The sequence below is a fragment of the Suillus paluster genome (assembly GCF_016628075.1).
Source record: "Suillus paluster strain FC165 chromosome Unknown EDB91scaffold_111, whole genome shotgun sequence".
Lineage (NCBI taxonomy): Eukaryota > Fungi > Basidiomycota > Agaricomycetes > Boletales > Suillaceae > Suillus > Suillus paluster.
The window spans coordinates 54322-82315 of record NW_024537671.1 but is presented as its reverse complement, the minus strand read 5'-3'; the positions used below and the strand labels follow the sequence as shown (position 1 = coordinate 82315).

Sequence of the window (27994 nt, the reverse complement as noted above, 5' to 3'; positions counted from 1 at the left end):
GGGCTCCTCTCTAGTTCAGAAATTGATGGCGTAAACGGGATGCTTGGTCTTCGGGAAGTTCCCGCCGCCATTTTTGGTCGAAACATTAGCGCCTGCCAGCGGTGGAAAAAGTCCCTGCTTGATCTGGGCATCATATCCGTGATAGCACTGATCAAAGACCACTTCAAAGCTTCGTCGTCCCAGCTTGCAGTTAACTATAATTTCAATGAGTTTGCTACAAGTTGGCGTTATACCAATATCCCAATCGGAGGACTTGTCAGTGCGTAAGCGTTCAAGGTCCTTCCATGACTGAAGGAACGTTGAACTGTCAACTGATTCAAGCTAGAAAAACACGGCCCACTTCGTAAGGTCCGAGGAGTTTGCAAGATCCCTATCAAAGACACGCCAGCTTCTTCGAGTCGTTGCCACTTCAATTTAGCCGCCCCACAAACAACAACGACTCGGATTCAATATTCAAACACCGCGTGAGCGCTGGCCCACTGATTTACATATCGATTCAGTCGAAGACTCAGACTTTCTGAGGAACAATTACTTATCTCCGACTCAGCAAGAATCCATCTAAGTACACTGGTCTGTCTAGGGGAGACTAACGTTAGGGCCTCAGTAACTTGACTTTCAAAGAAAGGCACGATACTATGCTTCCGAAGCACACCCGTACTATTCATGCTGCGACAAGTCTTGGTCTTGGCTGCAGAACTGCCGATTGCAAGTCACTTACTAGTTCTTTACAGCGACGAGCATCAAGAAACGTTGAAAAGGAAAACGTCAGAAGTATGTTAATTGATAAAAATGTACGTGGCGTTGGATCTTGTACATAAGTTTAACACTAGTACTAATTCTCCACTTCTCCGCATCGCATCTCACGATGGCGGCTTCTCCTGCACAAATATCTAGACTGTTATGCCGGCTGCTGCGTATATAAACTCTCGTTGAATTATCTCCGGGTCGCATCTCGGTGCGACAGCCATGGCGTCTACGGGGAGTCTATTCCTCCGGCAATTTACAATATTGTGCTGGAAGAACTGGATCGTTCTCTGTAAACATTCGCTCGTGAGTAAAATGCACCGCGGAAAGTTCTACGCCTAATCACTTTGACTATGACATGCCACACAGTTGAACATTCTGCGTTGCTTGTTGTTGCCGATCGGCTACGGAAGTACGTCCAGTGCCCTCTTAAATTTATGAATACACAGCACATACTTACAAGGGTTATCAAGTTTTGATTGTTTTCGCACAGACATTCCTTGTAAAGCCAAACAACGTAGGGAGTGCTTTCGAGTTATCCAAGTCCACCGCCTAACATCCATGTACATAGTACGGTTTTGGCTCTCCGGTCTCGGTCTACAATTTCCAGAATCAGTTTGATGGCTCTCTACCACTAATCTGGACTGATGGAACCAATGGCACTGGAACACCTTCTGCGCAACAGGTCATGGCTCGCATCACTAGTTACTTTACGCCAAATCAACTCCAAGCGGTCAAGCAGGTTACGTCACCCGCAGACATTCCATCCCAATGTCCCCCAAACCTCATGTCATTCTCTGAGTGTTTTGCTGGGATCGCGTTCAACTCCCTTCCAATGAGTGCGACGGACACGACTCCGATTAACTACACCATAAGCGCCGATAGACGACTTACGCACATTAATGTGTACAGTCATACTAGTGATTTCGAGACCCGAATTCTACCGTTGCAATGGGCAATAGACCAGGTCTGACTTACGCTTGTTCTCTTTCTAAGTATTAATTGTTTGCTTCAGGCAATCATTGAGCTTAGAGCTGGACAAGGAGCACCCACCCCTATGGAATGGCCGTATACTCGGGAAACCAACCAACAACAGACCACGAATATGAGACTTAGTACGATAGTTTATATCTGTGATATGATCACATGCTGACATGTTGCTGTCTCAGGTTACATTAGAGCCATCCGGAGTATTCTTGTTATTGCACTGTGAATCTTACATGTGAACCAAAATCCTACAACTCTAATCCGGGATTCAGGTTTACTTGTTATATCGGGATTGCGTACCAACTTCCAGGGGCATTTGCTGGCGAGAGAGCCAACCTTCTGACCAGCCACATGAAGGCCATGGGTCTAATGGATGTTGCCAGAATAACGTACGTCACCGCTAAAAAGCACCTTCACTGATTACTTATGGCATTCAGATCGTGGCATATCAGTTTTTCTGTGGCGTATTTTCCTGCATGGGTTATCGTTTCTGTTATATGGCACTACCGAATTTTCAGCGGCACCAGTGTCGGCCTGGTGCTTATTGTTCACCTTCTATTGGGATTATCGCTTGCCAGTTGGTCCTTCTTCGTCGCGGCTCCTTTTGGCAAGAACCCTCAGCTTGCAGCTGCGGCATCTACGTTCCTTGGTATTATGTTTGCTATCCTCGCGCTAGTCTTCAACAGAGCCAACACGGGTGCGGCGACTATTTTTACACTAATCTTCCCACCCGGATACTACGTCTTCGCTATACGTGCCATATGTGGCTGGGAAAACCACCAGATTCCAACCGACATCCTTAAGCCAGATCCAGATAGCGATCTGATTTTGTTGCCCTTGATCATTGCCGCGATTGTAAGTGGAGAATATATCTCGAGCACAGCGTGTTAACCTGCCCCTAGATTGACGTGTTGCTATGGCCATGCTTGGGCGTTCTGCTTGAGAGGCAACTCTATGATGTTAAAGAGTCGTCCTCAGACTTTTGGTCATGCCAGTCGCAGGCAGAAAAGGGCTCACTTGCCACCACATCCCGATGGAGTAGCGATTTCTATTAGGAACTTGGGTAAGACATTTTCCCCTTCCATGTTCCACAGAGAGAAGCGACCAGTCGCGGCCATCGTAGACTTGTCCCTCGATATTCCTAAGTCCGGTATCTTTGTTCTGCTGGGATCAAACGGGTGGGTTCTACTTTACCCCTGGCGGATTGGAATAATGCTAACCGACCAGGGGGATGTATAGTGCCGGGAAGTCAACAGCATTATCAATTATTGGAAATCTCCTGGGGCGCAGCACTGGAAATATCACTTTTGAGGGGGGTGTCTCTCGTCCTCCTCGCGGAACTCTCGGCATTGTGCCTCAGCAAAATGTGATATTTCCCGAAACTGTCTTGCTACCAAACTCTCCGCGTATGGCGCTCAGTGAAGCATTCTGCTCAATCGATCGAAGATGAAGATTTCGAGCAGCTACTGCGCGACTGCGATCTCGGAGAAAAAAATACATTCCAATGCCAGCACGCTTTCGGGTGGTCAGAAGCGCAAGTTGCAGCTTGCTATTGGACTTATTGGAGGCTCCAAGATCGTCCTTGTGGATGAGTGTACATCTGGCGTCGATCAGTTATCCCGCCGGGCGTTGTGGAGGATTTTGACATCTATTCGCCATGACCGAACTATTGTGTTCACCACTCATTTCTTGGATGAAGCCGACCTCTTGGCCGATAACATAGCCATCTTGGCCGCGCCAGGCAAGCTGGTTGCTGAGGGCACCCCTGTCGCTCTCAAGTCCAACCTCGGGCAGGGATACAGCATTCAAGTCATGTTCAACTTTCCCTGAATTGACTGAGAAGGACTTTCCGAAAGCCCCGTCGGAGACTTTGGATCATATTCGCCAAGTGTGCCCCCGGTGCTCCATGTCACTCTCAGCGCAGAATCAAGCGTCATACCACTTGAAGTCGAAGGATTCCGTGGTTGTGGAGAAGGTCCTCCAGCTGTTGGATAAGGAGCGCAAAACTCTCTGCATCGTATCCTACGATGTGTTGGGGACGTCTATTGAGGATATCTTCCTAGACCTCATGGCCCGTCAAACTCGTAGTGCTTCTCCCGATGGCACTGAGCAATCCATTTCAAGTTCAGGTGGTATTTCTAAGCCTATCCTGGCCGACTTGACCGACGGCCCATCAGCTAAAGCTAAAGCTCTCGAACTTGCCTATGGGCGCCTTCGTTCTCCTCTCAGTCAGGCTTTGACGATTGTTCATAAGCGTGCATTGATCACCCGCAGAAGTTGGTTGACAACTTTGTTGGCCATGCTCATCACAATTTGCGGTTCATGTATCCCGCTAGTCTTTCTGTCTGGCGAGGGAGCAACATGTACCCTGAAGTTCAATAACGAGACCATCATTCCTTTGTACCTTCCAGACTCGCCTATCTATCTTCTGGCATCTGGACCCGGTACCCAAATATTAACGTCGCCCCCCAACATCACTGCGACTCTTGGAAAGACTGCCATGTTACTGCATACGGAGAACATCTCTAACAATGCAACCTTCGTCTCCATGATCCAACAGAACTACCTAAACTTATCTTTTGGCGGGATATCGATAGATATGCAGACGGGTGATTCGTTATTTGCGTGGGAGGCAACCCCGCCTGGTTTGACTGGTCTCACAATGATGAATCTGGCGACAAATATACTCTACAATCGGGCGTTGAACGCGTCTGGGAACGCTGCGAGCACACCAAGCCTCATTTTCGCAAACTATGCTAGTTTCCCACAACTTCCTGCAATGACTCTGGCTCGTCTCAAGTGGGTTGCGTTCTTCGGAGCCACTATGGTACGTATTGTGCAAGAATAACATATCAAACCACACGCCAATGACTTGTCTAGGCTGTCTTCCCTGCATTTTTCTCCCTCTATGTCTCCAGAGAGCGAAGATCAGGCGTGCAAGCCATGCAGCTGTCGAACGGTCTTTCAGATCCCATCGGGCTTTGGATTGGCCATCTCCTGTGGGACTCGATATTCTCAGTGACACTTGCTACGATCATCATCATCATCTTCGCAGTCACCACGAATCAATTCCACGGCCTCGGTTTCTTTGTATGCTCTCCTCTGTTATTCTGATTGTTATATTTCATTGACGTATCCCCATAGTGGGTCGTCCTTGTTTTGTATGGCATCGTTGGCGCTCTATTTGCATACTGCGTATCGTTGTTTATGTCGTCACCATTGTCCTCTTTTGCAGCAGTGGCAGGATACCAGATCGCCATGTATAGCGTAAGCTCTTGCAGTTTCCTCGGCGCGCTACTACTAACGCAGACTAGTTGTACCTGTGTGGATATCTCCTGCCGCTGACTTACGCCCCGGCGTCTCAGTCCAGTACCATCATCACGATTATCCGTAAGGCTTTTTTATCCATCTGTGACCTGACGTTTCAACGATCTTTCTAGACTTCACGCTTTCAGTATTATCACCGGTGGCTAGTGTTGTAAGTTACATCATCTCTTTCTTGCAAACTGACCTTACTGTGTCGCAGATGCGTTCGGCCTTCGTATCAGTGAACCTCTTCTCGTTGCTTTGCGACGGCACGACTCCCGTAACAACGGCATTGCTTAGTAGCATCATGGTATATGGAGGTCCCATCCTCTATCTCTTCGTTTATGGCTTTCTCTTGTTCGGTATTCTCGTATGGGTCGATTCTGGGTCAATCATCCCTCGTCGGTTCCTCGATACTAAGGGACGGCAAATACGAATGGGGGAACTGCAGGCGAGCTTTGAGACCAACAGACAAGATGTCGCTACTGAAGCGCATGTAGTGGCACACTCCAGTGACGCGCTCCGTCTTCTTCATCTCACCAAGACATTTGATGGCAAAAAGGTTGTCGATGACGTGTCTTACGGGGTGTCTCGGGACACCATTTTTGCCATGCTTGGGCCTAACGGGGCTGGCAAATCTACGACGTTCAATATGATTCGTACGTATATCTGATACGATGGTTAAGCTCCAAGTCTCATGTTCCGTGGCTCCCGCGACATCTAGGTGGCGACGTAGTTCCGGATATGGGAGATGTGTTAATCGAGGGGACATCAATGTTGACTTCTCCGAGAACTGCACGACTATCTTTGGGAGTCTGCCCACAGTTTACTGCAATTGACTCTCAGCTGACTGTCCGGGAACACCTTTTGATCTATGGATGTCTGAAAGGCCTCAACAGGGGCCATGAATTGGACACGAATGTCGAGGCACTCATGGCTGCTACAACATTGCATGTGTATGCTGACCGACTGGCAACTCAACTGTCTGGCGGGAATCAGCGCAAACTCTCCCTTGCCATCGCCCTCATCGGTAAGCTTTTGAACTCCAGGTGCGAGAGACGGCTGACATAGACACATACAGGCAATCCCTCCGTTGTCCTCGTCGATGAGTTCTCTACGGGAATTGATGCAAAGACGAAGAGGGACATGTGGGGCACTCTCAGAAACGTCGCTGTCGGTAAAGCAGTTGTTATCACAACACGTGCGTTTGCTTTGAAGTCATCCTTAACCCGCTTTCTAATCTCAGATGTGGGTATATAGATTCCATGGAAGAAGCTTCAGCTCTAGCAAACAAGGTTGGCATCATCTCTAAACAGCTGCTGGGTAAGCATGTCGTTCCCTATATGTGCAAATCTGATTGCCTTACAGCTGTCGGTACAATTGATAACCTGGCCTCACGTTACGCCACGTACCAAGTGCACTTCTCCTGTCCGACACGAGAAGACGTGACCAGAGCTCAGGTCCTCATGAGTCGTATTCCTGGCTCCCGTCTAGCCGACGATGTTGCTACGCGCTTCGAAGTTCCTATACAAGAAGGTAATGGGCTCACCCTAGCACAATTGTTCCATTTTCTCTCGTCTCAGGGCGATTTCCAAGAGTACAGCGTGGAAAAGGCGACACTAGAGAGCGTGTTCCTTAAGGTTGTTAGAGGAAACAATGTCTTGGAGGAAGATAATTCCTCTAGAACATGACGCAGATTTCGATTGTAGTAGGGTGTGAGTTGGCCGACTATTTAGCTGTAGAACGAACGACCTTTGACATAGATAATGTATACTTTTGGCGATGGTTGATATTATGACCATTGATACGGTCGAGTAGGTACCTGACAGGACTGTGGTGCCTATGGCGGATGGTCGTCGCCCTGATAGCCCCTGACAGCCCAAATCCCGGTTCGATGAATCCCCGAGTCGCTTATCGGGGCAAAGATAACATGCCACACCAGCAATTTCTTATTCTTATTCCAGAAGGCCAATGTGCAAAAAATAAGAAGGCCTGGAAGTAAAGATGATGTGTATAGGGGCACGAAAGCGCCATCAGGCCGACCGCCTTCTGCGGCGAGGATGCTTACCATATGTGAAGCTGATGGAACAGCAGTGGTAATAAGAAACGTACATTCGCCCCTACCATACAGACCAGCATTTCGCATAAGAGTCGACACTTTGTTTAGTCACCGATGACGCTGAGGACCTTGGTATTCCTTACTAATGATGTATGATAGATGCATCGATTTGAAAGTGGGTACTACGTGCCGCCGGAAGTTGTAGATCAGTGAATGGGGATGCATACCTACAAAATTTCGTGCTCTCAGACGGGATAGACATCAATGGTACCTGGCAGGTTATTTAGGACTTGCCGTGGATTCGAACGGTTGATCCAACGATCCATGACGATGCATCGACGATCCTGAATAGGACGAGATCGCCCAACAAACGCTCGCATCACGATGGTAGATCATTAAGGAACGACTGTCTTCCTGCGATTGGTCTGGCGGGGAGACTAGTAGATCATAGGGCTTCGAATGAGCGTCAACGTCAAAAATGAACCACAGATTGAAACCGTCGAGCTTGTGGCGCTGGACGCAAGTAGACGAAGACTCATTGGGAGTCGTCAAAGCGAGGAAAAAGAAAAACAGGAAGCCATACTCAGCCCTAATCCTCCGGCGAACGCCCATCCCGGAAACCACTTGCCCCCGCCAGTGATGACGTTCGGCTGGGGTTTGAAGTGGTCCTTGCGTGTACGACCCGTGGCATTCTTAGCTCCTCGCAATCTGATATTGCGAGCTCCCGCTTGCGGCTTGAGCCTGTATGTTCTTTGACTCATTGGCAAGGTTCGCAGTGAACAGTTATTAAGGTAGTCCTGCTTAATCTTCTCGTTAAACGTTTGCCGTTCAGCCGATTTCGGAGCTTGGAACGGAGGTTTAATCTCGCAAGTTTGCGAATAAGTGGTCGGGTAAAGTATTTCTTGCACCTTACATCCGTCGTCGTCTTCGTCGTCGTTCACCACAATGCTTACCGCCCGCGGCGTCACCCGCATCTCCCGGAGAGCGGCCAACAGCGCAAAGAACTCCAGCCGGTTCATCAACACCGCCGCTTATTCTTTGTCGCGTATCTCCGTTCCTTCCTCCTCCCAAAAACAAAACGCGGCCGTTCGTCCTTCGCGTGCCTCAGCACCACAAACCGGTTAGTTCTCAGTCTGGGTTTGTCGTTTCTGCCACTTACCGTGTTTTTCTGCTCTTTTCGCGTCATTCCATTCGAACCGGATGAACTCGGGTTATAGCGCGGACATATGCAACGGAAGCGAAGGGAGCCATTGGAACTGTGAAAACCGTCATTGGTGCCGTCGTCGACGTTCAATTCGAGACCGATGCTCTTCCACCCATTCTTAACGCCCTGGAGGTTCAGGACTTCCACGGTGGTCGTCTCGTCCTCGAGGTCGCATCACATCTTGGCGAGAACTCTGTCCGTACCATTGCTATGGACGGTACGGAGGGTCTCGTCCGTGGCCAAAGGGTTGTTGACACCGGTGCTCCCATCCAAATTCCTGTCGGTGCCGCAACTCTCGGTCGCATCATGAACGTTATTGGTGAGCCAATTGACGAGCGTGGTCCTATAAAGGGTGTCAAGCTCTCCCCAATTCACGCCGACCCTCCTCCATTCGTTGACCAGTCAACCACTGCTGAGGTTTTGGAGACCGGTATCAAGGTCGTTGACCTTCTTGCTCCCTACGCCCGTGGTGGCAAAATTGGTCTTTTCGGCGGTGCTGGTGTTGGAAAGACCGTGCTGATTCAAGAACTTATCAACAATGTTGCCAAAGCCCATGGTGGTTTCTCCATTTTCTGCGGTTAGTTTCAACTTGTTTTTTTTTGTTTTTGTTTGCGGTATCGTGACCTTATTTGCTTATTTGATAGGTGTTGGCGAACGTACTCGTGAGGGTAACGATTTGTACCATGAAATGATTGAGACCGGTGTCATCAACCTCGAGGGTGATTCCAAGGTCGCTCTTGTCTTCGGTCAAATGAACGAGCCACCCGGTGCACGTGCTCGTGTGGCTCTTACTGGCCTTACTATTGCCGAGTACTTCCGTGACGAGGAAGGCCAGGATGTGCTGCTCTTCATCGACAACATTTTCCGTTTCACCCAGGCTGGTTCTGAGGTGTCTGCTCTGCTGGGTCGTATCCCCTCCGCCGTCGGTTACCAACCCACTCTCTCCACTGATATGGGTGGCATGTATGTACATATCTGTGTTCGCCGTAATATTGATTTGACCTTCAGTATAGGCAAGAGCGTATCACCACCACGAAGAAGGGTTCAATCACTTCCGTGCAAGCAGTTTATGTGCCAGCTGACGATTTGACTGATCCTGCTCCTGCCACGACCTTCGCTCACTTGGATGCCACCACTGTGTTGTCGCGTGGTATTGCCGAGCTTGGTATCTACCCCGCTGTCGATCCCCTTGACTCCAAGTCACGTATGCTTGACCCCCGTATTGTTGGCCAAGAGCACTACGATGTTGCTACCGCTGTCCAGAAGATTCTTCAGGACTACAAGTCCCTCCAGGATATCATTGCTATTCTGGGTATGGACGAGTTGTCAGAAGAGGACAAATTGACAGTCAGTCATATCTAGACCGAAGTAAAGCTCGATGCTGATAGTAGTTTAGGTCGAACGTGCTCGTAAGATTCAGCGTTTCATGTCGCAACCCTTCCAGGTCGCACAGGTCTTCACCGGTTACGAAGGCAAGCTTGTGCCCTTGAAGGACACCATCCGCTCTTTCAGGGAGATCCTTTCTGGTACACACGATAACTTGCCCGAGTCCGCATTCTACATGGTATGCATGCATGTGTAGATTTGTTAAGGTATCTGCTGACGTTGCCAAACAGGCTGGTACGATCGAGGACGTCAAGTCCAAGGCTGAGCAGCTCGCCAAGGAGATGGGTGGCAACTAGACAGGACATATTGTACCTTGCTCTACTTGTCCATTACTGCTATCCGCGTAGAACAGAGCTGGTACATGGATCAAAGACACCATTATATCCTCATGATACTTCCCGCGAGGTCTGTTAGTGTGCGGCGCTCGAATGTTTGGGGACTTGTGTAAATGATAAGTAAGAGGAGTCGTGTGTGAAGTCTGTTGTGCGCTGAACTGAGCTCGGTGGTGAATAAATACTTGTATCAGCATGACTACATATTGGTATGACAAGTTATTATGTAGGATCAAGTGCTTTTGTTCCACCTTGTAGGTTTCACTACATAGATCCATCATCCACTACCCACGCGTTGCGGCGCGTAGTTGTGGACGCGTGAAATCAACGGCACGTGACCGGAGCACGCGGTTTGGTTCGAAATTGGTCGCCAACGCGAATTTTGGTGGATGCCACATCTCTCATCGCGTCAAATATGTCTTCCTCGTCGTCTCTGACATTGAGCACCCTACTGTCAACATTACACACACACCTTAACGCCCAAACCCAACTTTTGCCGACACTCCATGTTCAACTCGGCTTACCACAAACCGCCCTAGAAGATGAACTCCAAACATTACAGCATACCCTGACCAAAGCCGTCGAGTCTCAGATAGAAGTGCGGAGGAAACAAGTAGACGATTGGATAGGAAGATGCGAAGGAGTGGAGTCTGGTTGCGCTCGGTATTCGAGAGCGCTTGGTACACATGCTAAAGTTGCTGGATCGCTCAGCGATCTGAAAGCTGAGAAGGTCTTGCCGAGGAGATATGAAGGAGCTACCGTGTACCAGGAGAAACTAAGACAAGTGAGTCGGATCCTTTCTATGCGTGATCTGCTGAGACGATTGTTTGTTAGATCTACCATACAAAGCTCGAGCAGCTTACAACATTGACCAATCGCCTTAATGCCCTCGCACGGACTTTGGGCTCCCATTTCTTTCAACCTGATATTTTAACCCCAGCAGTCGCTGCTGCCGAGGAACTAGACGACTCTTCAGCACTGCGAAACGTTATGCCTGAACGTTTCTCCAAGCTCGAGAAGGAGCTTGTACGAGGAAAAGGCGAAGTGGTGAGTTAGTCTGGCCCTTGTTTAGCTCTATTCCACTAACAGCAGGTTTGTAGTCGAAACGACTAAATCAACTGGGTGAAGTCTTCACCCAGATCGACTGGCTTTACTCAGAACTAGGCATCGATTCTCCCGCACCCACTGTCACTCCAACGGTTGCTACTTCATCTTCAACGCTCGCTGTACCAAGATATTCCCTGCCACGATCTTCATCCGCCGGTAGCACCCGTCTTAATCCCAACGCAGATCCATTCGCATCGTCAACCATCGGACCATCAACTCCTACGCCCTCATCTCTTGGGACATCCGATAACCACTTGCTTTGTCCATCGTCCTCACCCCCACACCACTCCACGCCCCTTCCAGAAGTCCCCGAATTCCCCGACGAACGCGAATACCTCAGGTCCCTCGGACGTTTCATCGAATTACTCGACTCCTCACCACAAGACTCGTCACCTGGACCACTCCTAAATTCCTGCGGTGTCGAACCGACGCAGGGGATTCTAGCATGGGCTAATAGACTGCACGCGGAACTGGCTGAGCTCAAGAGGCGGCGAGAAGTGCACATCCAAGCTATGTACGATCAACTGGAGGCGCTTTGGCGACGTATGGGCGTGGGCGAGGAGGCTATGGACGGTTTTGTCGAGGCGAATCGCGGGACGACCCCTCCTGTGATTCAGGCGTATGAAGAGGAACTAGAACGCATGATTGATTTGAAACGCGAGAGAATGGGCGAATTTATCGCTAATGCTCGTACAGAAATCGAAAGCTTGTGGGAGGAGCTTATGGTAGGAGAAGATGAGCGGAATGATTTTGCGGCGTTTGCTGATGGTGAGTTTTTTCTTCTTCTGTTGCGCTCTTCGTGGACTTTTGACTGAGGGGATGGTGTAGATGAACATACGGAGGATTTGCTGAGCCAGCATGAGCACGAGATTGCCCGCCTGAAAGCGGAGGTGCGACTCAAGATGCCACTGCTGACGTCGATCAGGAAGTACATCGAGATTTGTGATGAAGAGAAGGAGCTCGGGCGGGTCGCGAGCGATCAGACGCGCCTTCTAGGAAGGGGCGGGGGACGAGATCCGGGCAGATTGCTTCGGGAAGAGAAAATGCGAAAGAGGGTTGGGAAAGAGAAACCCAAGGTCTGTCGATTCCTGTTCATACTTTCTTGGGCTGCCGTCTTATTTTCTTCCGAACAGCTTGAACAACAACTACTGTCGTCGTTGCCTACATGGGAGCAAACGCACGGACGAGCTTTCCTCGTACATGGCGAAAGCATGCTCCAGCTGTTGATGGAGAATGCATCGTCGAACGAACAGGAGAACCGCAAGAGAACGCCGACATCTCAGTACTCTATGCAAGCGCTCAACAAGGGGGCTTCGCAGGGCCTGAAGCCCGCCGCTACCAGCGGAGCAAACGGCGCTTCCAAAGGAGGTTATGTCCCTGGCAAATCCAACGCAGCTCACCACGGCGTAGTGACACCAGCCGTCCGGCCAGGATCCTCGATGTCTTCGAATACCCACGGAACCAATAAACGACAGAAACTCGCCGATGGCGGGCATCATACCGTAACACGTCCAACATCTCCCACAAGGAGCCGGACACGCAGCGGCAATTCAACTCTCCCCCGTCCAGCTACTCAAAACGCGCCTCCTATGCCTTCACACTCGAAGAACACGCAGGGGTACGCCGCACTAGGATGGGGCCGCAATCCTTCAACGATGCCACGCTCGACGTCGCAAACGAGCCTAACGAGCGGTCATCTGGGCTCGAGCGTGAGCTCACACTATCTTTCGAGCTCACGATCGTATAATTCTGGCCCGATGGCGTCCAGTTATTCCAAGGAGCCAGCAGCTAAAAAGACGATGGGTCGCATTCGCAAGGAAAGCTTCAAGCCGCGGGCGAGCATTGATGGCGGTAGTGGGGGTGCTGCGGGATGGAAGAGTGGGTTCCGGGGGATGAGTGTTGCGGAGGAGGATGGGTGCTGAGCATGACTTCCTGCATTCTTTTTTTCTTCTTTTTTTCTTGATGAGGTCCCGATGATCACTTTCATTTATGGTTCAAGCGCGGCGGCTTAAATTTATGTTATTTGTGTAGTTTTTAACGGCGACGCTCTTTTGAAAACTTAGGAACTATGTATGCCTCCTTGTTGTACTGTAGTACTTTTCTTCCCGAACCTTTCGTCCTCTTCATTATGAATCATGATGGACTGATGGACTGACGAGAACAAGACTCAAGGACAGAGAAGATATTAACGAGGTTTTAAGGTTGATTTGAAGGAGACAGACAGGGGTCACAAAAAAGATACGCAAAGGTTCGGTTTGAGAGCAGCAACATCAGGACTCCGGTCACAAACGGTTCTTCCGTAGTATTCATACATCTCGACCGTGGGCTAATCATACAAAGATTCTCCGACAGACAAGTTGAAGCAACAGCAACTACGTCTCCTTGGATTCGAATCTTCTTCGAGCTCACTGCTTCTCGAACTTCCAGTATTTCTTCTTGTAGTCCTCATCAGTCGGAGGAGGAGCTGGAGCAGTAGTGATCTGCAGTGACGTCAGTCGTAAAGCCAAAAAGGGTCACCAACGAAACATGAACCTGGGCATACGTATAATCCTTATTGAGGGCCTTGCCCAAGATCCACACATTGTCGACGTCCATCACATGAATGCTGCAAACAAGGGATAATAATGAGTTCTCGGTAACAGCAATCGATATTAGAAGCGAAGACCATTGCTACTCACAGATATTCGTCCCCGCTGCCGCTCTGCGTGGACAACTGAAGCACTTGGGGCTCGGTGCTGCCTTCGACCTCGTTTGTCTATCATTTCACGCTGTTAGCATTCTTGTATCTGTCGATACCAGATAGACCGACCTTATCATTGATCACAACATAACTGAGCTCGCCGATATATTTATCCTTGATGGTCACAAGACCCTTGAGGTGGTCCTTTACATCGACCTCGAACTATGGGCATCGATGAGTATAGGATGCACGTTAATGATGCACGCGTACTGTGTCGCCCTCCACAAACGCCATGAGCTTGTTAGTGGCACTTGCCATGTTGGCATACATGCCAGGGTGCAAGACATTCCGGATCTTGTAAATGCCAGAGGTTATCATCGTGTGAGTGCTAATACTAGATTCTGCTGAGTAGCTGAGTGAGAGGGGGTTGCTGATAGAGAATAATAGCAGGATGTGCTGCGACCTTTATACCTTCCTGGAGCTCCATTAGATCCCAGATGCCGAACTCAGCCCTGAGTCTTGGTCTTGGTTCACGACTCACATGGCTCCGGGCATATCATACGCCGGATTCCATTGCAGCCTTACTCATTAAAGTTTGGGCCTGCTGGTAGGAGTTTGTCATATGCTTCCATTACTGTAAGACTAAGTAAACATCGCACCTGCCTAACACATTAGGGGCATGTTCGTTATTGACCTAATCGTTTCTCGGGTCCATAGTTCTCGTACATTCCAAGATCTCGACACCCATGCTATAAGGTGGCTCGCACGTGACCGCTACATGACGTAGAGAACAATCCCTTCTTACCCCGCCACCCCCATTTAAAACAAGGGTGCAAGCCGGACAGTTCCAGAATAGTCTTGGATGACACCTTCCATGCAGGCTGTCAATCAACCAAAGACCCGATCACGCAACTTGAACAATTGTTCAAGATCGAAAGACTCTAGTCCGACTGCATCACCCCGTTCACGTGTTTTGTGCCATCAGACAAAGTCACAATCATATCCCCAGTCATCGCGCGAGGTGGGGTCGTGACTCGTGACTCGTGAGGGGGGCACATTTATGGACGGTCCTATTGAACAATCGTTCCGTTATGGGTCTTAGGTCAACGACAGCCTGCATGGAAGATGCCAGCAACTTACGTGACCGATCAACTGGCACTCTCATCAGAAATGGGAATGGTGGGGCAAGAAGGGGGTTTTCTGTACGTCCATTGGAAACGGTATGTACGTAGCATGTTGCTGGCATGTTCGATACAGCGTGGAGGTCCAAGTCTTGTAACAAACAAGATCGGTTGCGGTGACCGAGGTAATGAGGAATGTAGCATCAGGAGTACAACGAGTGGGGAGTCGCCACGAACTCCTGCTATTTAGTTTCTCTGATATGACCTGTCATAACATGTCAACATCCATTAAATATTTGCATCCGTGAACAAGCTGTGGACGACAGGATGTTTGTCATTAGTCGGAAGTGGTAGTTGTTTGGCAAAAGCCTTAGATCCAAACAACCGCCAGACCGCTGTCTAGTACTAGCCCTCTTCTGCAAGTCTAAGGCGTAGTCGTTGGACTTGATTGTTTGTCAAGGCGAGGAAGGGGGTGCTCGGAGGCCACCTGCGTACTATCTGGGGGAAGGTAAGTAGTAGGTGATCTCAGAGGATATGTAGCTCGCCTGCGCACCATGCCTTGAGGTCGAAGACGGCATTGGGGTAGTGAGAAGAACGAGGCGCGGCCTGAGGCTTGGCTGAGGTCAGCCGCCAGTGAACCTGGCAATCGGTATTCGTGTCGTCCAAATGGGATCTTGCTCGGCTCTATCCTTAGTTCGCTGCCATCTTGATTCTCTTCACGACGCGGCTGACAGCGTTGTATCACGCCCATAACAGAGCTCGGTCTACATGTAAGTACTCTTAGGTCAGTGGTTCTCTGCTGGATCATATGGGCTTAGTACGGTGGGCGCAAAGGATCGTCGCACCCCTTTATCGGACTTTGGAGTCTCAGCTGTTCCGAAGACACCCTCGAGTCTTATATAGCGCGCTCTTCCTTGCTTTCTCCCACCTCACAACTCTCGTTCCTACCATTCACAATGTCCACCCCGCGGAACGCACCAGCTGGTACGCGTCAGGCGTATCCCTTTCGCCCTCCCAAAGTAACAGAATCCTCGCAACCTGACACTTCCTTCATCCTCAAAGACCTTGCAGACGAGGTCACCAAGTTTAAACGGAGCAAAAGTTCCCTTAGCCCTGTCGACATCACAAACGTCAAGCCCATCGCTTCATACTCATGGATCGAGGCTGGGGAGCCAACCATCGCTGTCCCTGGTGAGTAAATCCTTCATATCATAGTAAGATCATGTTAATCAGTGTCCTGTTGATGTCGTATAGGCTCCCCTAGAGTTTGGTTCTCCGGGCCCCGTCGCGTCCCAGCTGACTCTGGAACAGTCTTTGTGGACCAAAATGCATTCTACATGCGCAAAGTGTCTCCCCTCATCCCCATATTCGCAGCCATCGACGATATGCATCCTAGCTTCGACTACAAGCAATTCGACTTCATCACCGACCGCAACAACCTTCGCAAGCTCCTCCGCTGGGCCAGTGGCTCATCGGATGAGAATGATTTCCGCATCGATGTCGATTTGGCCGGCTCGACGTGCTTGTTCACACGCCTTGAATCCAAGAACGCGGAGACTGTTCAAGGCTTCAGGGGGTTTGGACACGAGTACGAGAAAGCAGCCACGAGAGTCACTCGTGGCTGCGAGAGAGCTACTGGACATCATCGGATGATTTCTATCGTAAGACACTTGCATTCTCCGCCGAGTCACTCATCTCAAGATTTTTGATAGGATATGGGTGGGCTGAAGATTCTCCTTCGTTTCATGATCGAGGCCTGCACATCTGCCACCAACGACACGAACAACGAAGACGACCTCTTAGAAGCCTTCTCAGGCCTGGGCATCGGTGGAGCTCCTGCCTCCACCTCCACCGGCCTGGCCACTAAGAAGCCTCAAACGCCAACCGTCCGTGGCGTCTCCATCACCCACACGACGCCACGCACAATCGTCCCGCAAGCCTCTCTCATCGAGCTCAAGACGCGGGCGGCACACCGCGAGCTGGACTGGGAAGAAGTATATCCACAGCTCTATCTTTCTCAGACAGCATTCTTGTATATCGCGAAGCACGAACGCGGCAACTTAACACCCTAGAGAAGGTAGAGCTTGGCGCGGAGAGCATGAAACCTCATGCCCGCCGTGCTGAACAGGGGGTTGCGAATTTGAAACTCGTGCTTCAGGATATCTTGGATGCTGTGAAAAAGGAAGACGTGGGGGTGGGCTTGAGTTTGGTGGGGAAGGACGGCAAGCTGGCATTGTATAAGCGACAGGAAGGGACTGGGAAAGCGCCGGGGAAAGAGATCACTGACAAATTCAAGTGATATTGGTAAGTGATATCTAGTAAGACGACTCGTAGTGTAGGATATCGGTGGAGCGATATCTTGGTATTGCAATTGAATGACAAGACGTACTTTTTTCTGCACACAGGATTGATACGAGATCCATGCCTCATATCTATATGTCGCCAAAGTGCTTCCAGTTGGTCATTCATGACTTGGATCTGCATTTCACACCGCCCCCTCATGAGCTGGTTCAGTTCTGCATGAAGTCTTCTGGCCCAGGTATCCTGCTTTGGTTCGATACGCAAGAATCTAGGAGTTGTTCCAGGCACGAGCCTTGCAGTGAGTAGTCGAGTCGATTGTCCAAGCGACGCGAGGTATTCACATCGATTTGGGACCTCTGAAAGGTGAGTGCGGGAAATGACGACAGAAAAGTATATCGGTATCCACATTTTTGGAGAGATGAAGGAGTAGGAGTGGATGAACCAACGGTCGAGGACACGAATGGATCTATGCTCGAGTTGAGACAATTGTTACCGGCGAGTGTTGCAGGCGAAGGGCCAGCCGATAGCGTAACGTCGGGTACTTGTTCTGAGTGAAGCCAGTGTATCTGGGTGAAAAGTTCACCCAGTTAATCTAGTCTCTTCGACTATCAGCCTACCGTTAATGGCATAGATCTGAAGGCTGTCTCACCGCTCCGCCTTTTCCCCATACAGGCTCATCTTCAATCTTAGAGAAATATTTAGGCATGACATCTTGCAGGTCGACGTAGGGCGTCTACGCCCTCAGCAGCGGTAAGTTAAGATATTAGGCTGGAAGAAATGGAATCCCAGAGTCCAATGCTCTCGAATAAGTTCCACTCTTCGCATTTTCTTATCCGAGCTTCGGCTGATTTCCTTCGCAGCTCTACTGATTTGAGACTCGATCAAGGTATGCGGTATTGTTGAGAGTTCGTCCTCCAGGGACAAAACGAGTAGGGCACATATTGGTGGCATCGCATGATGTGATGACTGTAGCACGCCTCTACTTCATCAGATCCCGGTTTGCCTTGATGTAATTCTCAACCGGTTTAGCATGAATTGGCAGATGGCAGAATGTCGCTGGCAGAATTTGGCAAAATGTCAGATTGCGGGGAATCGCAGAGAAAGAATTCTGGATTGCTACTTCGAAGTTCGATACCAACATGAACCAGTGTTTTCTTTTCGGTAGCCACGTATCATCATCATGAGTGGACGCTCCATATCTGCAGGTATCAAATTCAATTTTGTATAACGAGACAAAGTATCTAATTGTAAGTCCAGGTGATATTTTTGGTCGTGTATACACTGCCTGATAATCCCCCTCAAATCCAAGGACGGGGCAATAATCTTAGTGCGAAAGTAAGCGCACGCGCTTCTGATGGAAAAGGCACATAATCAAGAAGAAACGACTGTCTTCCTTCTATATGGTCTGGCTAGGGGAGACTAATAGGAAAGCCGGTGGGAAAGTCGTGGCTGGTATTAATGCTGGCATCAGCACCTCTTCTGCCGCAGAAGGTGGTTTAGGACCGGCGGTCAAGGCCATCATTGATCAAACGCCAGAAGGACACATTTGACAGATTTGTGGATTACCTCCTAACGAAGGAACAGACTTCTCGTGCAAACAACAAGCTTCTGCGGTATGTTACCATTATTCTGAGCGATGAACATTGACATTGAAATCACTGGGCAGATTTCTTATTCAATTGTGATATCTTCGTCTATGTTATACTCGTAGCTCAAATTCAACACTCTGGAATTCCATCAGGTGGCAGAAGTGGCGATTCCGCCACAACCACCGGAATGAACCAAAAATGTCAAGTTCTGCCTCCAGCCGCACTAATGGTAGACGCTGCATTGCATTTGTGCTGCGCAGTTTCTCACCCTAGGGCGAATGACTTGCAGACTCTAGAGGCGTTTATTTAACCCACTCCCACCACCTTCCACTAATACACGAACCCAGGAGATGCGATCCAAAATACCAAAGGCAAGAAAGCAGATATATCTAAGTGTCACCGCCGTATCTTAATTTAACATAGAATGAACCAAATGCCAAGCAACACTCTTCTGAAACCAAGGAGTCGCAGGACGACGATGTGATTCAATTGCTAGGTGCCGCTATATCGGCCATCAACGCTACGAAAGACCTCGTACCCATCGACTTGGCGAAAGGTATCCTCGGAGCTGTTGCAAATATCCTGACTATTGCGCAGGTGCGTTGGCATAACCCTCGGATTTTTTTCGTGAAGGATCCTCAGGACCGTCTGTATAGTCCGTGATCAAGAACAAGTCCGATTTCCTGGCGATAGTCTACAAGTGCCAGACGATCAGGGAAATTCTTGAAAGAACAACCAAGGATGCTACTGACAACGATCTGCGAGGGTACTTGGGGCATGCCTTATCCCAGCTTAACAAGTGAGTTAAACGAATATAGCTGTTGCCTGGAAACTGATGGCACCATGCAGAACAGTAAATCGGATCAATAGCGAAGTAGCCTCAAAGAAGGAGGAAGGATTTTGGCAGAGGTTATTCTCCGTCACGATTGATCGCGACCAAATTGCTGGGATGGGAGAAAGATCTAGATCGCGTGCTCCTACTCTTCAATGTGCGTCTCTGGAACTCGTGCTTAATTGCTGCTGAATAACATCTAAAGACTGAAGCGATCGCTGGCATCGCGATTAGAATGCAGAAACTGTCTTTGGGACTCGAGAGAAACATTAATGTCCCAAATATCATGAAGTAAGTTATCATTTTTGTGGGCGATGTGTGTCCTCTAATTGCGATCAGGTATCTCCCACCTGTTCCCCCACCGCGTCCTTCCATGTTTTATGGCCGTCAGGATCTCGTAGCAGAGTTGACGAATCTCGTCGTCAACAATGAGCATATTGCGTTGTTCGGTCCAGGAGGCATGGGAAAAAGTTCTCTTGCCAAAGCTATCCTCAACGAGACACTTGTCATGGAGAAATTCATGGATAGGCGCTTCTTCGTGACCTACGATGGCCTGGATCCTTTGACCATTACATTTGAAGCTTTCACGACTCGTTTTGCGGGAGCCCTTGGCATAGAGCTTGGTGGCGCTGATCCTGTGCGCCAGATATCCTCCTTTCTTAGCTCCGCTAGCGCCCTCGTTGTTCTTGATAATGCTGAGACCTTCGAGGAGGCCAGTGCATTGTCAGCACTTGGAGAAATACCACCAGCCATTGCTAATATTGCAGCTGTCCCCGGTGTCATTCTTATCCTCACGTCACGTAGCAGAAGGAATGCACCCGATGTAGAATGGATCACAAAGGATATTCCGCCATTGGATTCGAGCTCGGCTCAGGAGGCGTTCTTTCGAATTTACCGCCCAGTCAACCGTAGCAATGCGGAGGGAGAAATCACAAACCTACTTGAGGAATTGGAATTTCACCCTCTTTCCATCCAGATACTCGCAAACGCTGCGCAGGAAAACGGCTGGTCTCCACCCATGCTGCTGAAGAGATGGAGCAATCTGCACAGCGTAGTACTTGATCACTGGCGAGGGAAAGTTGCAAAGCTTGTCATACACTATGCATCTCTCACTCAGCTCGCCATCAATCCAGAAACTTGGAGAGGATGCCCGTCGTGTTTTGGCTATCATCGCCTTCTTACCCCAGGGTCTCCACGACGACCTGGCTAGCGATTTGTTGCCGTCGCTCCCGCAAGCCGATACTATATGTGATGTCCTATGCAGGCAATCTCTCGTTTATCGTCAAGACAGCTTTATCAAGATGCTCGCGCCCATTCGATATTATGTGCAAGATTCGTTGCCACCACCTGATCCCATTTCTTTGCAAGAGATACGCGCCTTCTACTATCACACTATCGAGCAGTGTTCAAGACAACGCGATAACTATGCTGATATTGTTATCTCGGATCACCTCAACATTGAGCATGTGGTTTCTTTCGACCTCGCCCACATCTCAGATGGCACGGGAGACACTTATAATGCTTGCTCGCAGTTTTTGTGGTTCTTACAATTACATCTACCTCGCCCCACTACCCTTACCCCAGCTATTTTCAACATTGCAGAGAGCCCCTCCACGTGGACGCAGAAAGCATGCTGCTTGTGGTATCTCGGCACGCTTTACGGCCTGCTTTCTCAGCTCACAGAAATGATGAAGGCCTTCAAAGCTGCCGAGGCACTTTATCTCACTGCCGGCGAGCACGAAAACGCGGCACACTGTGTTACGAGCTGTGCAGACATATACAGAACTCAAGGCCGCTTCATTCAATCCCAGCAGGTCTTGGAGGACTTCCAACGCTCCGACTCGTGGGAGCATCTCAGCGAATCATCGAGAGCCGAAGCCTGGTATATCTTGGATAAAGCCCGGATGTACACATTCACAGCGTCTGCGGACGAATTATTTGTGAAGTCCCTGGAAGATCATAACTGCGGTTTGCAGTCCAAGGTTTGGCACTGGGCTGCTAAATTATATTATGGAGGAGACATTGTCCAGGCCAAGATGCACTTAGAAAATGTCCTTCTGCAATGCACACATCTCGAAGATTGCAAAGCCGCGCGTCATGTACTCGCAGAAGCTGCATTGTTCGAAGGCAGGCTGTCCGAAGCAATGGATAACCTTCAGAAGATCATACAAGAGTCCGACTTGGAAGGACGAGATCCAGAATCTGTCCTTTGGTATGGCACCTGGAAAGGTGTTGTTGCAAGCAAGCAGGGGAATTATGACCTTGCGAGAGATTTCATCCGCAAAGCCTCGGGACCATTCAAATTCTTCGAGCTGCACAATGCACTTACATTCCTCCGCATTTCTTATGACTCTGCACACATCGAGCTCACCGCAGGCGAGTATGACATCGCCGAGTCTAAATTCGCCGCCACGATCGAAGGTTGCGATATGCAAGACCACCTGCTTTATAAGGGGTTCAGCGTCCGTGGACTGGGGGAGATTGCTTTTGCGCGTGGCAATTTTGCTTTAGCTGCAGAACACTTCGCAAAAACACGGTCTTTGTGTGCCGAGATGGGATTACCTCCCAAAAAGTTTTACACTTGTTTCCCGTTTTCTGCTCTGCCGGAAAGATTTGAAGGGTGGGCATTGTTTTTGGAGGGGCAGTCACCATTTACGAACATTATGTAAATCATGTACAAAAAGCCTCTCGAGGTTGTATCTCGCACAATTACTTATGTTGTTTCATTAGGATTATATATTCGTGATAGAAGGCAGTGGAGTGGGCTAAACCTGACAGCGTGCCGGTGAAGAGCTACGCTACGAGAAGGTGGCCGACTACTAAGCTACGGTGCTATGCGGCTGCTACTCCGCCCCTCGCCTGGGGGTCCCCACTCGAGACATAGAAGAGAGAAATGAACGGAACTACTGATGTGTGGGCTGAATAGTGGGATAGCTAGGCATTGAGGCAGATCTCGTCCCCTGCTAGTCCGATCGCTCGAGTTTCTCTTCACAAGTCTTTTAGACGGGCGCACTCATGCTATCGTCCGTGACATATCCTCAGATTGAAAGTTCACGAAAAGGTAAAAGAAATCCACCATTAGCAATCGCAGAAAAGTGATTCAGCTCATGGTCTTCAAGAGAAGAATATGGCAATCCGATTTCCTGAGCGATGAAGGGTAGGAGTTAACGGTGCGATGGTTGAGGATGCGAAGGCATCTGCCTGAGTCAGGTGCTACCGGGGTGTTGAAGATTGTAGAAGGGGATACGTTGGGATGGCGAGCGGTGAAGACGACGTAGTAGCTGATGGTGTGTTATTGGGTGCGGGAGGGTCGATACCTAGTTCTAAACCAAACAAGTTGATCCAGGCGGGGACTCCATCAAGTTGATTTAGTCGCTTCGAGCCTATAAGCCTGCGGTTCGTGGTATGAATCTAGACCATCCAAGCTGTACAAGCTCCTTCTCGAGCTTGGATAAATATTCAGGTACGATATCTCGTAGTGCTATAGGATCGTTTAACTCCTCAGTAGCAGCAAGCGCCGGACTTATGTAAAATATTCAGTTGAAAGAAATGGGAGCCCAGAGTCCGGCGTGCGAGGGCATTCAGGTGATCGGTCAGCGTTGTGAACTGCTCGAGCGGCGTATTATAATCCGATCAAGTATCGTCTCTGTAAATTTGCGTATGATTGGCCTGTCTGAGTTGTTCCTGGTGAGCAGCAGCACTTTTATTACATATCGCACCTGCTTAATGCACTGGATTCCAGAAATAACCTCCAATAATCCGCCCCTTTCCCCCGCACCTCCATTTGACACTCGACGGCTCGATCCAGGTATGCTCTTTGTTGAGAGCTCGTCCTCAAAGGCGGTTCGTGACAAGCCGAGCTGGGCATGCTGTCGTCAGGACTCCGGACATGGTATCTACCAAAAGCATTCCGGTCACCCATTCTACGCAGGTAAGCAGAAGGGGGACTTAATGTTATGACTTTGGAGGAGCTGCAAGGAGATAGGTATCCTGAGCGAGAAAGCCTAGCTTTGTGCGACAGGCCAAATGTAGCCACGACCAATTCAGCAGCGCAAGCCAGGAGGGTGGCAAGGTTTTCTTTGGTGTACGGGCGACAGGAAGGGAGAGTGCTAGGGCGCCGGAATCAAGTACTGGCAGAGGCGGAGCTCTCAGGGAGCTGCTGGTGATGGCAATTATGTAAATGCATTGGGTGAAACTTATCGTTGAGAGCGCACAATGAATGCCTCTTTGAATCATACTTTTATTAATTCCCTGCATAAAGCTGAAGTGGTAAGTCGTGTTCGTACTCGATGAGGAGAAATTGACTTCTGGTCACGTGTCGACGAATTACGAGAAACGCGCCAGTCGGCACAACTCCGACGTTTTACCACAGTGATACATCGGAGACCTTTCGCTGCAACACTATAGACTCAGATGAAGGAAGGGAGACAAGACTTTATCAACGTTTAGATCGCTGAGTAATCCGTCTGATTCCAGTGAGCAACTTCATGTAGCATTTGCTCTCGGACAACTGGATTCTGACACTCCTTCACGTTTCCCTGTCCAATCTTCCGCTCCTTTCCTCGCACCTCTATTTGAGACTCGACAGCTCTATGCTGTATTATTGCGATTTCGTCCTCCAGGGCGATTCACGGCAAGCCGGCTCGTAGCTGAGCATGTTGTTGTCAGCCTTCAGGACATGACGTCCACTGAAAAGCTCTTTGGTGCTGCCTTGTGCCCAGGCGAGCAAGGGGGAGGACTTACTGTTATGACTTGGAGAGATGCAAGGGGAAAGGTGTCCCGAGGGAGAAAGCCTAGCCTTTGTACGAGTGTGCCACAACCAATATTTTCAGCAGCACGAGCCGAGGGTTTTCAAATTTGGTGTAGGAGTGACGGTAGGAGAAGAGTGAATCACGGTGCTTGATCACCCAGTATATAATAAGCCTGACTTATTGGGCAACCCTGTTGACCACTTCATGAACGACTTAACACTCCCAAATCTGCGTCGAGCTCCTTGAAAATTAAAAGCGTCAACTTTCTGAATATGATAGATGCTGGCATGTTATACATGCATTTTCTCACCCTCCATGCGAGTAAAGGCGGAGGTGCTCATTTAATGACTGAAACTCACTGGAGGGGCGAGGAGAAGAATCGCTAGTCATAATGTGGATATGCCTCCAAGCTCCTGGAACTAGTGTCGCCGACCTCAAGCCAGGGGGTTGCAGGTTCGATTCCTGTAACGACCACCAGGGAGTTTTAGTGGGCATTACAGTCGGACGGGGTACCCGCCTAAACGGGTCTGTGTAAATGCATTCCTTCCTGGTGAGTTGGCGCTCTATAAGTTTGTGGCTTAGGGATCCGCGCCATGCCGTCAGCTTGGGGCCAGACTCGGTGCCTTCTCTCTCAGAAAAAAACCCCCCACCCCGCTGGAATCTAAATCCACCACCCAGGTGATGCTATTCAAAAAGCCAAAGGCAAGCAGGCACATATTGAGTTGCCACGTCGTATATTCAATCTAACATAGAACGGCCCGATTACTAAACAACCCTCTTCCGAAACCAAGGAGTTGTAGGACAACAGTGTGGGTCAACTGCTGGGCGCTACTATAACGGTCATCAACATGACGAGAGACCTCGTATCTATCGACCTGGCGAAAGGCATCCTTGGAACGGTTGCAAACAACCTGATTATTACGCAGGTGCGTTGACCTAACCCTTGGAAGTTTTCCGCGAAGAATCCTCAGGTCCGTATAGTCAGTAATCAAGAACCAGTCCAATTTACAGGCAACGGTCGACCAGTGCAATAATATTACGCAAATCCTTGAAAGAGCAACAAAGGATGCTACTGACGACGATCTGTGAGGCTCCTTGGGGCATGCTTTAACGTATCTTAACAAGTGAACCGAACTAATTCCACCATCACTGAAAACTGACGACATCCTACAGATCAGTAAACCGTATCTATAGTGAAGTAGCCTCAAAGAAGGAGCAAGGATTTTGGCAAAGGCTCTTATCCGTCACGAGTGATCACGACTGGATTACTAGATGGGAGAAGGATTTAGATCGCGTTATCCCATTGTTCAATGTATGTTTCTAGAACTCTTTCAGAAATTCCGCTGCTGAATGCCGTCATAAGGCTGAAATGCTCGTTGGCATGAGGATTGAAATGAACACACGGACCTCAGAAATTTCAATAGGAATGTCCAAAGGTAAGTTGTCATTTCGGCGGGCGATGCGTGTCCTCTAAATTCAGTTAGGTATCTCCCAGCTGTGCCCCCACCGCGTCCTTCCGTGCTTTATGGTTGTGTTCGGCTAGCGCCCTCGTCATCCTTGATAATGCTGAGACCTTCGAAGAGGCCGATGCGCCCTCGGCGCTGAGGGAAATACCACCAGCTATTTCTGAAATTGCAGACATCCCCAGCGTCATTCTGATTCTCACGTCGCGTAGTGGAAGGAATGCACCCAATATACAGTGGATAACCAAGGATATTCCACCATTGGATTTGAACTCTGCTCTAAAGGCATTCTTTCGGATTTACCGCCCCGCCAGTCGTAGCAATGCGGAGGGAGAAATCTCAAACCTGCTTGAGGAGTTGGGATTTCACCCTATTTCCATCAATCTACTCGCCAACGCTGCGCAGAAAAATGGCTCGTCTCCAGCCATGCTCCTGGAGAGATGGAAGGGTCGACATAGCGCGGTACTAGACCACGGCGAGGGAAAGCTGCAAAATTTGACATACACTATGCAGCTGTCGCTCAACTCGCCGTCGGACCCCGGTCCAGAAACTCGGAGAGGATGTTCGTCACGCTTTGGGTGTCATCGCTTTCTTGCCCAGGGTCTCGACGAGTCCCTGGCTAGCAATTTGTTGCTATCGCTCCCGCAAGTTGACGCTATATGCAACGTTCTATGCATGCAATCTCTCATTTATCGTCAACACAACTTCATAAAGATGCTCGCGCCCATTCAACATTTTGTGCGAGATTCTTTAGAGTCACCTGATTCCAGTTGTTTGCAAGAGATACGCGCCATCTACTATCACACAGTTCGGCAGTGTTCAAAAGCACGAGATAATCATGCTGATATCGTCATCTCGGATCACCTAAACATTGAGCATGTAGTTGCTTTCAACCATGCACGCGTCCCATGTGGCACGGAGGAGACATACCGCATTTTCTGGCAGTTTTCGAGGTGCTTGAAGTTGTATCTACCTCGCGCAATTACCCTTGCTCCAGCTATTTTCAACATCGCAGATATACCCCTCCACCTGGGCGCTAAAAGCAAACTGCTTGCAGCAGCTAGGCTGGCTCTATTTCACTCTTTCTCAGCTCACAGAAGGAATGAAGGCTTTCAAAGCTGCCGAGCCACTCTATCTTACCGCCGGTGACCACGGCAACGCGGCACACTGTGTTATCGACTTTGCAGACATATACAGATGTCAAGGTCGCTTCATTTAATCACGGCAGGTCTTGGAGGCCTTGCAACGGTCTGATTCTTGGAAGTATCTCAGCAAATCAACGAAAGCCGACATCTGGTATTACTTGGATAATGCCCGGACATATACAGTCAAATGATCTGCAGACAAATTATTTGTGAAGTCCATGGAAGACCACTTCCGGGGTTTGCAGTCCAAGATTTGACACTGGCGGGCCAAATTTTACTATGGGGGGGACATTGTTCAGGTGAACCCGCACTTGTTCCTGCAATGTGTAGGTACTGGACGTCTCCGCCCGCAAGGAGGTACTTCAGGTCCTCGCAGAAATTGCATTTTTCGATGGCAGGTTTCCTGAAGCAATAGATATCTTACAGGAAATCATAGCGATGGAAGGACAACCTTCTTCAATGGTGCTCTGGTGCACCGTCTGGAAGGTTGTTGTTGCGAGCAATCAGGGGACTTACGACCTTGCGAGAGAGTTCATCCTACAATCCTTTGGACCCCACGATGCCTTTGCGCTGCGCAGTGCACGCACATTTCTCCATGCATCTTATGTCTCTGTCATCGTCGAGCTCACCGCAAGCGAGTATGACAGGGCCGAGTTTCATTTCACTGCCACGATCGAAGGTTGTGATATACAAGACGAGCTACTCTTTAAGGCATTCAGCGTCCGTAGACTGGGGGAGGTTGCCTTCGCGCATGACGAATTTCTCTCAGCCGCATAGCGTTTTACAGAAACACGGTCTCTTTGTGCACGGAGATGGGAGTGCCTGCCCGACATTTGTACACTTGTGTACCTTTCGATGTTCTGCCGGACAGATTCCAAGGATGGGCATTATTTTTGGAGGGGCGGTTGCCATTTGCGAACGTCGATATTTAGATGATATCCTTTAAGCTCGGGTGGTACATACTAGTATCGCTCGCGTACGGTTACT

At 49.4% G+C, this 27994-nt stretch overlaps 10 protein-coding genes across 10 annotated transcripts; 8 read left to right on the top strand and 2 right to left on the bottom strand.

Moving 5' to 3' along the window:
• Window positions 1–966: 966 nt before the first annotated feature.
• On the top strand, window positions 967–6728 carry EDB91DRAFT_1086964 (uncharacterized protein; the record flags this gene model as incomplete). Its single annotated transcript, XM_041316152.1, has 21 exons — window positions 967–1050; window positions 1114–1156; window positions 1194–1261; window positions 1316–1711; window positions 1760–1859; window positions 1914–1953; window positions 2004–2120; window positions 2169–2586; window positions 2698–2909; window positions 2959–3097; window positions 3178–3540; window positions 3575–4558; window positions 4612–4821; window positions 4876–4998; window positions 5097–5121; window positions 5172–5209; window positions 5258–5696; window positions 5762–6067; window positions 6119–6238; window positions 6298–6360; window positions 6406–6728. The coding sequence occupies 21 exons, from the start codon at window positions 967–969 to the stop codon at window positions 6726–6728; spliced, it is 4611 nt and encodes a 1536-aa protein (XP_041171124.1).
• Window positions 6729–7178: 450 nt separating this feature from the next.
• Window positions 7179–7887, bottom strand: EDB91DRAFT_1167126 (uncharacterized protein). The gene has a single exon (XM_041320039.1). The coding sequence runs from the start codon at window positions 7706–7708 to the stop codon at window positions 7376–7378; it is 333 nt and encodes a 110-aa protein (XP_041171123.1). The 5' UTR covers window positions 7709–7887; the 3' UTR covers window positions 7179–7375.
• A 120-nt stretch (window positions 7888–8007) lies between these two features.
• On the top strand, window positions 8008–10297 carry EDB91DRAFT_1339742 (ATP2, beta subunit of the F1 sector of mitochondrial F1F0 ATP synthase). The gene is made up of 6 exons (XM_041325687.1): window positions 8008–8216; window positions 8314–8877; window positions 8945–9263; window positions 9314–9647; window positions 9697–9864; window positions 9917–10297. Exons 1-6 carry the CDS (start codon window positions 8042–8044, stop codon window positions 9980–9982), a joined length of 1626 nt encoding a protein of 541 aa, XP_041171122.1. The 5' UTR covers window positions 8008–8041; the 3' UTR covers window positions 9983–10297.
• A 112-nt stretch (window positions 10298–10409) lies between these two features.
• Window positions 10410–13047, top strand: EDB91DRAFT_1061932 (microtubule associated protein-domain-containing protein; the record flags this gene model as incomplete). The annotated part of the gene is made up of 5 exons (XM_041314491.1): window positions 10410–10802; window positions 10853–11065; window positions 11119–11893; window positions 11954–12201; window positions 12259–13047. Coding segments are annotated over 5 exons (2418 nt in total), but the record flags the coding sequence as incomplete, so codon positions are not given.
• A 483-nt stretch (window positions 13048–13530) lies between these two features.
• Window positions 13531–14183, bottom strand: EDB91DRAFT_1086961 (uncharacterized protein; the record flags this gene model as incomplete). The annotated part of the gene is made up of 5 exons (XM_041316151.1): window positions 13531–13605; window positions 13658–13730; window positions 13804–13880; window positions 13935–14027; window positions 14076–14183. The coding sequence occupies 5 exons, from the start codon at window positions 14181–14183 to the stop codon at window positions 13531–13533; spliced, it is 426 nt and encodes a 141-aa protein (XP_041171120.1).
• Window positions 14184–15505: 1322 nt separating this feature from the next.
• Window positions 15506–17122, top strand: EDB91DRAFT_80558 (uncharacterized protein). The gene is made up of 4 exons (XM_041328456.1): window positions 15506–15696; window positions 15745–16117; window positions 16181–16587; window positions 16639–17122. The coding sequence occupies exons 2-4, from the start codon at window positions 15883–15885 to the stop codon at window positions 16996–16998; spliced, it is 1002 nt and encodes a 333-aa protein (XP_041171119.1). The 5' UTR covers window positions 15506–15696; window positions 15745–15882; the 3' UTR covers window positions 16999–17122.
• Window positions 17123–18862: 1740 nt separating this feature from the next.
• On the top strand, window positions 18863–20049 carry EDB91DRAFT_80485 (uncharacterized protein). Its single transcript, XM_041328451.1, has 6 exons — window positions 18863–19187; window positions 19240–19413; window positions 19473–19615; window positions 19666–19805; window positions 19854–19939; window positions 19988–20049. The coding sequence occupies exons 1-5, from the start codon at window positions 19167–19169 to the stop codon at window positions 19856–19858; spliced, it is 483 nt and encodes a 160-aa protein (XP_041171118.1). The 5' UTR covers window positions 18863–19166; the 3' UTR covers window positions 19859–19939; window positions 19988–20049.
• A 367-nt stretch (window positions 20050–20416) lies between these two features.
• Window positions 20417–22529, top strand: EDB91DRAFT_80539 (uncharacterized protein). The gene has a single exon (XM_041328453.1). The coding sequence runs from the start codon at window positions 20749–20751 to the stop codon at window positions 22315–22317; it is 1569 nt and encodes a 522-aa protein (XP_041171117.1). The 5' UTR covers window positions 20417–20748; the 3' UTR covers window positions 22318–22529.
• Window positions 22530–23105: 576 nt separating this feature from the next.
• EDB91DRAFT_1339738 (uncharacterized protein) lies at window positions 23106–24551 on the top strand (the record flags this gene model as incomplete). Its single annotated transcript, XM_041325686.1, has 4 exons — window positions 23106–23335; window positions 23457–23579; window positions 23670–23824; window positions 24125–24551. Exons 1-4 carry the CDS (start codon window positions 23198–23200, stop codon window positions 24549–24551), a joined length of 843 nt encoding a protein of 280 aa, XP_041171116.1. The 5' UTR covers window positions 23106–23197.
• Window positions 24552–25247: 696 nt separating this feature from the next.
• On the top strand, window positions 25248–27784 carry EDB91DRAFT_1254566 (uncharacterized protein; the record flags this gene model as incomplete). The annotated part of the gene is made up of 7 exons (XM_041323839.1): window positions 25248–25325; window positions 25381–25484; window positions 25573–25711; window positions 25763–25774; window positions 25824–25835; window positions 25884–26600; window positions 27338–27784. 7 exons carry the CDS (start codon window positions 25248–25250, stop codon window positions 27782–27784), a joined length of 1509 nt encoding a protein of 502 aa, XP_041171115.1.
• Window positions 27785–27994: the final 210 nt, after the last annotated feature.

Coding starts and splice junctions, on each gene's coding strand:
- EDB91DRAFT_1339742 (XM_041325687.1), top strand. CDS start 8,042: ATGCTTACCGCCCGCGGCGTCACCCGCATCTCCCGGAGAGCGGCCAAC. Junction 8,217..8,313: donor TGCCTCAGCACCACAAACCG/GTTAGTTCTCAG, acceptor CTCGGGTTATAG/CGCGGACATATGCAACGGAA. Junction 9,865..9,916: donor CCGAGTCCGCATTCTACATG/GTATGCATGCAT, acceptor GTTGCCAAACAG/GCTGGTACGATCGAGGACGT.
- EDB91DRAFT_80539 (XM_041328453.1), top strand. CDS start 20,749: ATGCATCTCTCACTCAGCTCGCCATCAATCCAGAAACTTGGAGAGGAT.
- EDB91DRAFT_80485 (XM_041328451.1), top strand. CDS start 19,167: ATGCGATCCAAAATACCAAAG. Junction 19,188..19,239: donor TGCGATCCAAAATACCAAAG/GCAAGAAAGCAG, acceptor AATTTAACATAG/AATGAACCAAATGCCAAGCA. Junction 19,616..19,665: donor GCCTTATCCCAGCTTAACAA/GTGAGTTAAACG, acceptor GGCACCATGCAG/AACAGTAAATCGGATCAATA.
- EDB91DRAFT_80558 (XM_041328456.1), top strand. CDS start 15,883: ATGTCCACCCCGCGGAACGCACCAGCTGGTACGCGTCAGGCGTATCCC. Junction 16,118..16,180: donor GCCAACCATCGCTGTCCCTG/GTGAGTAAATCC, acceptor GATGTCGTATAG/GCTCCCCTAGAGTTTGGTTC. Junction 16,588..16,638: donor ATCATCGGATGATTTCTATC/GTAAGACACTTG, acceptor GATTTTTGATAG/GATATGGGTGGGCTGAAGAT.
- EDB91DRAFT_1167126 (XM_041320039.1), bottom strand. CDS start 7,708: ATGGGCGTTCGCCGGAGGATTAGGGCTGAGTATGGCTTCCTGTTTTTC.